This window comes from Ananas comosus, linkage group 1 (assembly GCF_001540865.1).
Source record: "Ananas comosus cultivar F153 linkage group 1, ASM154086v1, whole genome shotgun sequence".
Classification (NCBI taxonomy): Eukaryota; Viridiplantae; Streptophyta; class Magnoliopsida; order Poales; family Bromeliaceae; genus Ananas; species Ananas comosus.
This window is the reverse complement of record NC_033621.1, coordinates 2507093-2517296: the sequence shown is the minus strand read 5'-3', so window position 1 is coordinate 2517296 and position 10204 is coordinate 2507093. Positions and strand designations below refer to the sequence as shown.

Below are 10204 nucleotides of genomic sequence, written 5' to 3'. Positions count from 1 at the left end.
TAACTCGCGACGCCCTTGCCTCGATCCTGACCCGCGGAAGGCGCAGCAGCCGAAACCTGTGGCTCTGCGAAAACATAGTAACAACTGGGTCGTGAGAACTACTTTGTAAAAACAAGTAGTCCTCAAGTGGGTACCCGCCAAAACAACATCGGTCCTACCCACTAAGTCTACATCGCAGGGAGCAAAGAAATAGTAGTAAAATGCAGGATATGAGTCTACCGCTTCAAACACTACCAACATTATGCTTTTACACTAACCAACTGTAGAAAATATCCAACCTAGACCCAATCAATCGGACTGTAAGCATACACCGGTCCCCCCGGGACTGTGAATACACCCGCTGCCCCGTTGCGACTATCCAGCTCTAATCACACACCCAAACTGGTCCGTGGAGCGCGAGTTCCAACGGCATGAAAGCGACACCAACAGCGAAAGCAGCAAAGCCTGACTTTGCGGAGTGGGCGCACTCATGCGCTACCCAACGCGAGTATAGCAGGCGTAATCCTCTGTCGAGCCTCAAAAGGCTCCAAACTAGCCAAAAGTCAATTAAACAGGGTCAAAACAGGTCCTACAAAACCAAACCCACGTGCCCTCGCAACAATCTGTGACCAAACAAGAATCTGGGTTCCACCGCTAACAGCCGAAGCGGCACCAACGACCCGAAACAGCCTACACTTTCTGAATAATAAGCTCGGCATTTCAGCACGGAGCGTAATGCCTTCTAAATACCCCAGGTACCATCCGCAACGATATTGCACACGATACAATCCGAATCATCGGCCACGCTAGAGCTAAATCTGGTAGTTTAAGGCATATGAGGGTCAAAACGCAGTTTTTCTCCTAATCAAATTTCAAGTCCAACATGTATAATATAAACATTTATTCCAGCATGCTTTTATATTCATGATACAATCGAAAATGCTATCGAGTAGAATTAAAGCATGATATACAAAATCGAACTATTACACGTGACTAAACATGCACTTAGGAGCGAAACCAGATGATACATCCCACCTCTGTGCAATTCCTGGCAGGCACGGAACTCCTCGATCGCTGCGGCACACGGCCTCTGATCGACTGAAAATGTCCGAGTCTCAAAATCAAAGCTATTCCAAGCTATCATTATCAAATCACAATTCAGCCAAATACACAGCAGTAGGAAAGAAAGGGTTTCGAGACCAAGCTAACCTTCACCAAAATCCACAAGTAAGGACTTCGTGGATTTCCTCTCCGCACCCGAAAACCAACGAATCAAGTTTCGTCGAAATCCGATGCTCCTACGTCGAGTACGACAGAAATGCTAACAGTCGACGGTGAAGTTCAGCAAACAGCACTTAAGCTTAAATTTATCCAAGTTCCAATGTCAAAACTCACTCCTAATGACTCCAAATTCGGGTGAGGACAGATCCAAATCCAGCACAACTGAAGGTGATCAAACTCAGGTCCAAAATCCCATACGCCAAACAAGATAGCATCAAGAAAAACCAAAATCCCTTTTTCAGCTCAAAGCCAAGAGCAGTCCAGAAAAATCTCAATTCGACACAAGCTAATCTCAACCAAAATCGCAATTCAGGGTTCGTGGATTCCTCTGGAAGTCTAGAATCCAGCAAACCAAGTTCGTTGAATCGATCTTTCTACGTCGCGCACATGAGCGCAAAACACTGGAGGTCGTCGCTGAAGAACTGGCAGAATCAGGCATTCCATCAAGCTGATCATGGAACAGTTCGATGCAATTTGAGGCAAATCCGAGGTTTGAGAGCTAAAAAGGGTTTTCTGTGAAGGAGGGAAGAAAGAGCAGAGCAAAGGGACGCATTCCAACTATTTATAGGATGATTGAACGTTCCAAAAAGCCTTAGGAACTTAAGCTGCTATCCAGTGTCCCAGCGAAACGGGCGTCTGGGCGCGCCGAAACATAGTTCTGGGCGACCAGAACATCCTGACTGCACAAACCGGGCTCCTCGGACTCTCCGCTCGCGGTGTGCTGCGCCCGTAAATGGCACCGGCGGAACTCACCTACCGCCCTGCCACGCGTCGAAGCAAGCGATATTCACGAGGTGAAATTTCCGGACCCACTTCTGGGCGCCCGGAACATGGGATCCGAATTGGCTTCCAGTTTCAGTTAAATTCAACACTCGTTTCTGGGCGACCCTAAACATTTTCTGGGCGCCCGAATCTGGCAAAACTCCAGTTTTGCCTATTTGAGTGCGTCGAGTCCAATTCTGCATCCAATTCGTGCAGAATTGATTCCGACTCAGTCCGACACTCTCCAGAGATGTCGACCAGTCACGAATACTGAAGCCAATCCTATCCAAAGCTCAGGAACACTACATTTTTACTTTTCATCTAGTAATGGGACTGTTAATTTAATTTGTTATTCGTGAGGCTGATCGTTAATAACGTTGAACATGGATTTAATTTTTCAGCTTGATGTTTTAATGAGCAGATTCGTGTTGGACTCGTTGACAAAACTAGTTATTAGTACAAGGAGGCCAGGGCCTAGAAAGGGCCCTATTTCCACCATCCAAATCGAATCATTTGATTAGGTCTAGCTCCAAAATTAGACCCAAATAAACCAAATTAGTTTTAAACTAATCATGCTTGGCCCAAACCTAAACTCCTCCGTACTTCTATCTTTTATGAAATTTAGGGCTTGTTTGGTTCAAGGGTGGAATTAGAATGGATAATGGAATGGGCATGAATTGGAATGATAATTGGAATGGCTCACTCCCCAATACGTTTAGTTTATTTGTGAATTGGAAATTAGAATGAGTTATTCACATTTCATTGTTTGGTTCGTATAAACTAAAAAAATTATAGAATACTATAATACTAATTTTACTCTCAAATATAAATTTATATTATTTAAAATTTATGAAAAATATAATACTATTCTCTAATAAGTTTTTCAAAAAAAATATCAAATTTATTTTTAAAAACTTTTATTGATGTGGGTTGGTGATAGAGTTTTGAGAGAGGATAGTTTTTTTTTTTTTTTTTTTTTTTTTTTTTTTTTTTTTTTTTTTTTTTTTTTAATGAGAAAGAGGTGAAGAGAAGGAGGGTGAGATGGTAACATGGGCTTCGAGAACATAGTGGGCTTCCGGAATGAAATCTCAATCCGGGCTAGAAGACCGGAATCAAGTTGAAGGCTAATGGGTCATTCCCATTCCGGTCCGGAATAGGAATCCCAAACCGATTCATGTGAACCAAACAAAATTAACCGGATTTGATCAAACCGATTCCCATTCCATACCCAAAATGGATGAACCAAATAAGCCCTTAGTGTTTTTTTTTTGTCCCTATCGGCAAGCTTTAGCTCTAACCTTTTAAAATTAAATATTTTGAGTCAAAAAAAAATAAAATTTTTTATAAAATTTTGATGTTTAGTTTGTAAGAAGTAACACTTTCTCAAATTGTAAAGACATTAATGCATCATGCATATTTCCAAAAAATAGCAAAAAAATTTTAATGTGGAGGAATCAAAGGTTAAGTACTATATTACTTTGTATTTTGGTATATATATATATATATAGAATTAGGCTGGAATACTATTAATAGTAAAACGCTCTTTTTGCTATCAAGTTTTTAACCTTTAGATTAAAAATTGTAAGCTCAGGATGATATTAGTCGGTTAGAGTTGAGTGGTCCCCCTAGGATTGAGTGGTCCCCACTGGGTTGTATTTAATCCAATGGTTAGAAATAATGAAAAAAGTTGATCCAAAGGCTAAAAAACTGGTAGCAACAATGAGATTTTACTACTAATAGTAGCCCAGTCCAACTATATATATATATATATATATAGTAGGGCTGCTGTGCTCTCAGGAGCACGGAAGCCTCCGTGCTCCTGAGCCGTTTTCGATGATAGAATTTCCGAATCGACGATTGACTCCGTTAGACTTGATCTGGGTATTTGAAGTTTGTAAAAAATAATTTTTGCGATTTTTTGATATCATTTACCTAGTGATCGAAAGGATTCAAAATCAATAATTTTTAATGATTGATATCTGCCGTTTTCAAGTTTAACGGTGTAGAAGTATTCAAATCAGATGAAATTTTGATACAAAATTCTTTATACTATCTACAACAAGATCAATATTTCTGATCGAAAATTTTAGTGCTATATCATCACTTTTTATAGGATTTTTATTTTCAGCCGTAAAAAATTATTGATTTTGAATCCTTTCGATTGCTAGGTAAATAATATCGAAAAATTGCAAAAATTATTTCCTAGAAACTTCAAATATGCTAGATCAAGTCTAGCCGAGCCGATCGTCGATTCAGAAATTCCATCATCGAAAACGGCTCAGGAGCACGAAGACCTCCGTGCTCCTGAGAGCACAACAGCCCTGCTCTCTCTCTCTCTCCATATATATATATTTAGAAACTTGTATTTGCAAAAATAATATTTACTACTATCAGAAGAGCAAGGAGATTTTAATATACGATAAAATATACTTTATGTGCCTTGATGATAACAATAATAAATATTATTTTACGAGTTTTGTTATTATACTTTTATGAGTATAGACTTTTTTATACTCATATGTTTTCGGCCGTTAGATCTATCATTTTAATCATTTTTATCAGTTTAATCATATTATTCAACCAATCATCCACTCAATTCTAAAGAACCACTATCAACTTAGTAACTGCACATCTATTTATCCAACGATAAAAAATTTATGAGTATAAAAAAAATTTATACTGAGTACTGCAGTCCAAGCCATTATTTTACTATCAATATTATTTTTTTTTTTTATTTGTTTTCCACACTGGGCGTTACTGAGTCCTACGATGGGATAAATTTTCCGCATAAAATTTCTCACTTATCAGCTTTAGAATAAAAAATCCTCTTGATTAGTTTCTACTATCTAACCGACACCATTTAAATTTTAAAATAAAAAAGGATTAGAAATTATCAATGCACCCGGTGCAACATATATTCCACCTTTAAAAATTATTACTCCGTTAAGAAGTCTCCCTAATATTTAGGTAACAAAAAATGCTTTGATATTTTTCGCTGATGATCTTGTATAAATTACTAATATTATGGTAATTTTATATAATATTTCAAACTGTTCATACCAACTTTTAAATATCTCCATATTATTATGACAATAAGATATATATTGCATTTTAAAAACCTATTACAGTATTTGAACTATATAAAAATCAAAATTTATAATTCTATAATATTATTATAGTAATCATCTATAATTATCAATTTTAGAACTAGCTAATTGATGATTAAATAAATAACATCCAAAAAAATATGAAATTGGATTCATAAAAAAATCAAATAATGTAAATTATTATATTTAACAATTCAATCATTGATTCAGATGCTTTATCACAGAGAACAATACTACTCCATTTATTGTTATTTTTTTAAAAAAAAAATTTATAGGTAAGCCTTGGAAATTAAATTTTAATTAAAAATATTAATTATGAAATATTCAGGCGCATGAGGTGCGGTGTATACCGGGTCCACGCGATAAACAATTCGGGCGACACGGGGTGGGACCCGAAGCATCCGCTTCGCTTTGCTTCCCTTTGAAGCCACTGTAGCGCACACACAAATGTAGACCCGCTACCCTTGTTGGAGCGTTTTAAAACCACCCCCTCTTCCCCCTTTCCCCTTCGTCTCCTCCTCGACGCGCTCACCCCCCCCTCTCTCTCTCTCTCTCTCTCTCTCTCTCTCTCTCTCTCTCTCTCTCTCTCTCTCTCTCTCTCCTCGGCCATGGCGGAAGAGGTCGAAGATCCCAAGCCCCATGCCGCCGAGGGCGCCCCCCAAAGCCACGATGACTCCTCCGGCGACTCGGCGGCGCAACCTCCTCCGGCCGCCGGCGCCGGTGCCGGCGGCGGAGGCGGGATCGGGGGCTTCTCCCTCAGCATCTGGCCCCCGACGCAGCGCACCCGCGACGCCGTGATCCGCCGCCTCGTCGAGAACCTCACCTCCTCCACCGTCCTCTCCAAGCGCTACGGGGTCGTCCCCGCCGACGAGGCCGAGGAGTCGGCGCGCGCCGTCGAGCGCGAGGCCTTCGCCGCCGCGTCAGCCGCCGCCGCCGCCGACGCCGAGGGTGGCGGGGCCAAGGGCGGCGACTCCGTCGAGGAGGGGATCGAGGTCCTACACGTCTACTCCAAGGAGATCAGCCGCCGATTGCTCGAGTTCGCTAAGTCTAGGGCTTCCGTGGCCTCCCCCGCCTCGTCTTTACCCTCCACCGCATCCGATGCTCCGACCGAGGGCGCCGCCTCTGCCGCGGAGGTGGCTTCGCCTCCCGCCGTCGGCGAGGAAGCTTCCGCCGACGCATCCGAGGCTTCTACCGCTTGATCCTCGCCCTTATGATGTTACCTCTACTTTCCTTTGCTTTCTCGGATCTTCGATTAAGAACTTTTGGATCTTGCCATATCTAGAATTTTATCTACTTTGCCTCTATAAAAGATTATCTATGGTATTTGGGGATTTGATACCTTCTTTAATGGAGAGCTGCCACATATATCTGATCTAATACTTAGAAGATGCAGCTAGGAGTACGTAGAAGATGTTATTCGGAATGTTATTAGATTTCTCTAGACAATTAAAAGCATGTTGATGTTATTAGTGTTTAATCCTTAAAATGCTTCAGTAGTAGTTCTCTTTTCTCTATTATGCCTTTGGAAATATTTTTCAAGTTATTCAGTTCATATTATGATGAAGTATGCTGTGGGGTAAGCAACCTGAACTCTAGATCTAGTGTCCGATGCTCAATAAATAACTACAGGTAGAGAAACAAGTAGCTAAATCAACAGTATGGATGAATGTGAAGCAAACTATTACTATTGTACCGAATGAAAGGTTTATCAGTGTTATGGATGCAGTGGAAGCATATAATTGAAGTCAGAATTTGGCAATGCCAAGCTTGTGACTTATCAAGTTGGAATGGTGGCCATAACCTTGGGTTTTGGATTTTCTTATTTTTGATTCTGCTTAATTTCATAAGATTAATTCATGGTGCTATATGAACGGATGCCATGATACTATCTACAATTCTGACTTTACACTTATACTAGTTTATCTACATAGGGGACATATGTTTGAAAGAAACCAACAATGTCTGAACCTTGGTTAACATAGAAATCTATGTTAAAACTCTTGCTTTTAATTTCTCATTGTAAATCTGTAAGTCGTGATGTCATGTTAAACCAAAAAAGAGAGAACACATGAATGGCCAGTTGATACTACTTTTACTTCTGAAGATCATAAACTCCACTGAAATCTTTTTTCCTTTTTTTTTTAAAAAAAACTTGAAGCCACAATTGCATCTAGAAATACAGTTTTGCATTTGTGGATTCTATGTCTGCATTTGTATTCTGCATTTGTATGCTTTGTAAAGATCGAGCATAAAATCGAAGGAGTCTAAAGACATAAGGTCAATGAGGTGAAAAGAAACTTGTCTTTCTAATTGACTATGTCTTGTGAAGGTAGAATATGCTATATCATCCCTATTTCAGATGGAAATGCTGTTTCAGGATAGTTGTTAATTATGATATTTCCTATTTAACGACTAGGATCACCTCTAGTGGTGGCAGAATGTTTTCCTGGCACATGCTTATGTTTGTGAGTGGAACTTGCACTTAAGTTATAGGCTGATCTTTTACTGCTTTGTGTGTTCGTATTTATTTTTGTGCTTTCTTGATTGATCGAAGGACAGTAGTGTCCCGGTAAATTAATTTTCATTTCTCTTTATCATTTGTTATGTACTTATGTCTTGCTTTTGTTTGCAGTTATGCTTACATCATCTGAAGCATCAGTAAGTTAAACACTAGAAACTTCCATGTCGTTTGTACAGATATGTAAATGGATGCAAGCTTTTGGTGAATAAGTCTTCCTGTAGCTTGGAATTTTGTTTATTTCGGCATTTCTATCATACTTTAACTTTCATTCAATTTTACGTTTGACCATTTGGTCATTCTGTTATTTTCAAACATGTGAAAGGTGCATCTAAGAAGTTTGATGAGTTGTCTCCAACAAGTTGGTTATTCTTAGCATTTCTGCCTTTTCCCCCCTTTTCTTTTGGTGAGAATTCTGCGATCACATGTTAGTATTTTTAGTTGCTAAAGTTTGAAAATTATTTAGACTAGTTGGCGGAGAAACTACCATAGGTTGATCAATATGTTGTTAGTTTGGGACATTTGGGTATACTCTTGTTAGTTTGGGTATACTCATTTTAGTCGTGTTAGGGCCCACTATGATGTCCTTTTACATAAAGGCCCAAATATGTATGCAATTTTTATTATTGGTTGTGGATGTTGTTATGCTTCTTCCTTGTCCTCTCTTTTTCTCCTATTCCTCTTCTTATCAGTTTCTTGTTTCTGAGATTCGCCATATCAGTATATCACTGTATCCTTATATTCTATTCATGCCATGCAACATAATGTTTCATTATTGATTCTTTACCATGCAGTATGTATTGTAGGTTTCCCTGTAATAGGAAGATCTGCTAGAACTCATATCTGTATCTCACCATTTAACTAGGACCTGAGTCACCTAACTGTGACATTTAGGATCTCTCTGGTGCTTGAATTAGCATTTGCAATGCTTTTGTTCTCTTTATGTATCATTGTTATTCTCTTGTTCTTATTTGTAAATCAAAAGGCAAAATAAGGTGCTGTAGCATATCGAGCCCATGTAGTGTTCTGCTTCTTCTTATTATTTTTTAATTTAATCCTTGGGATTCCTTCCTTCGTTCTAAATATCCTGCAAAAAGTGGAAGACTTATGCCATACTTCTTTGTCACTGGTATAATTGAAAAGTCGGTCCAGCATGTTTATTAAGAAGTTTGGGCAATATCTTGTTGCTATTCTTTTGTAATCTGTTTATTATGTATCTACCTTGCTGTTTATTATGTATCTATCCTTTCTTAATTTATCCATCCAGGTATACATCAATGTTAGGAATTAGCATTGAAAAGTCGGTCCAGCATGTTTATTAAGAAGTTTGGGCAATATCTTGTTGCTATTCTTTTGTAATCTGTTTATTATGTATCTACCTTGCTGTTTATTATGTATCTATCCTTTCTTAATTTATCCATCCGGGTATACATCAATGTTAGGAATTAGCATTGATATGATGTATGCATGATGTGATAAGTTCGTCCCGATCTACATGTTAGAAAGTGCCTTTCTAGCTGTGCGCCAAATTGATAAATATATTTTGGTAAGCAATGTTCAGAAGTGATTTTCGCATGCTTTGTTGTAACTTTTTTCATGGAATGAATAAATGTTGCTTTGTCTAGCCACTGCTATTTTATCTATGAAAGAACAAACTTTTCTCTTTCGCATTGTTGTTCATTATAGTGCTTTGTGTTGGTTACTCATCGCCCTGTGCTTATCGTCCAGTTCCTTATTGTTGATGTTTTCATTATGCTATTTATGTGGGTGGCATTTTTAACTGGAATGTGCAACTGTTTCTGCTTATCGGAGTAGTAACTGTATAAGACATCTTTGTGATCTGCTCAATTAACCATACAAATTTTCAAGCTGCAAGGGTGTTTACTCTTGTTCTTTTCTTTGGGCGTTTCAATGCCATGTTATGTGGGAAATGATGAAAATTGTGATATTCTGATACATATATTAGATCACCTGTACATTATTTTTTTTTTCATTTATTCTTTGGATTGAAATGCCGTACCAAACACTTCTAAACTAAGGTTTTTAAATGCCATTTTTTGAAGTTTTGTTGATGTGTCATGCATTGGTGCCTTGCCAACTTTCATTTAAATAGATTTTGATTGCTAGAATTTGGAGAGCAAAATTAATCCCGCTTTTATGGCAGCTTTATTCGGTGGGTGCTTGAAAGAAACAGCCTAACCATGATACCTCCTCCTAACAGTTGGGAAACTCTGATTCCTTATAAGAGAAAAATTAAGATCCAATTTTGAATATAATAGTCCGGCTACTATATTCTTATAAGTATAATTTTTTTTATATTCATAAATTTTTAACCGTTAGATCTATTTCTTTGATCTTTTTTATCCGTTAGATCATACTATTCAACTAACCATCCATTCAATTCCAGAGACTACTATTATTCTAATAAAAAATTATTATCATTCTAACCGTACAATCTTTTTATCCAATAGTCGAAAATTTATGGGTACAAAAAATTTTATACTCATAAGAATATAGTAGTCCTAGTTAATATATATATATATATATATATATATAT

The 10204-nt window shown here is 38.1% G+C and overlaps 1 protein-coding gene across 1 annotated transcript; it reads left to right on the top strand.

The window, feature by feature from the left end:
• LOC109718035 (MFP1 attachment factor 1-like) lies at window positions 5590-6646 on the top strand. The gene is made up of 2 exons (XM_020244028.1): window positions 5590-5667; window positions 5704-6646. The coding sequence occupies exon 2, from the start codon at window positions 5738-5740 to the stop codon at window positions 6326-6328; it is 591 nt and encodes a 196-aa protein (XP_020099617.1). The 5' UTR covers window positions 5590-5667; window positions 5704-5737; the 3' UTR covers window positions 6329-6646.

Coding starts and splice junctions, on each gene's coding strand:
- LOC109718035 (XM_020244028.1), top strand. CDS start 5,738: ATGGCGGAAGAGGTCGAAGATCCCAAGCCCCATGCCGCCGAGGGCGCC.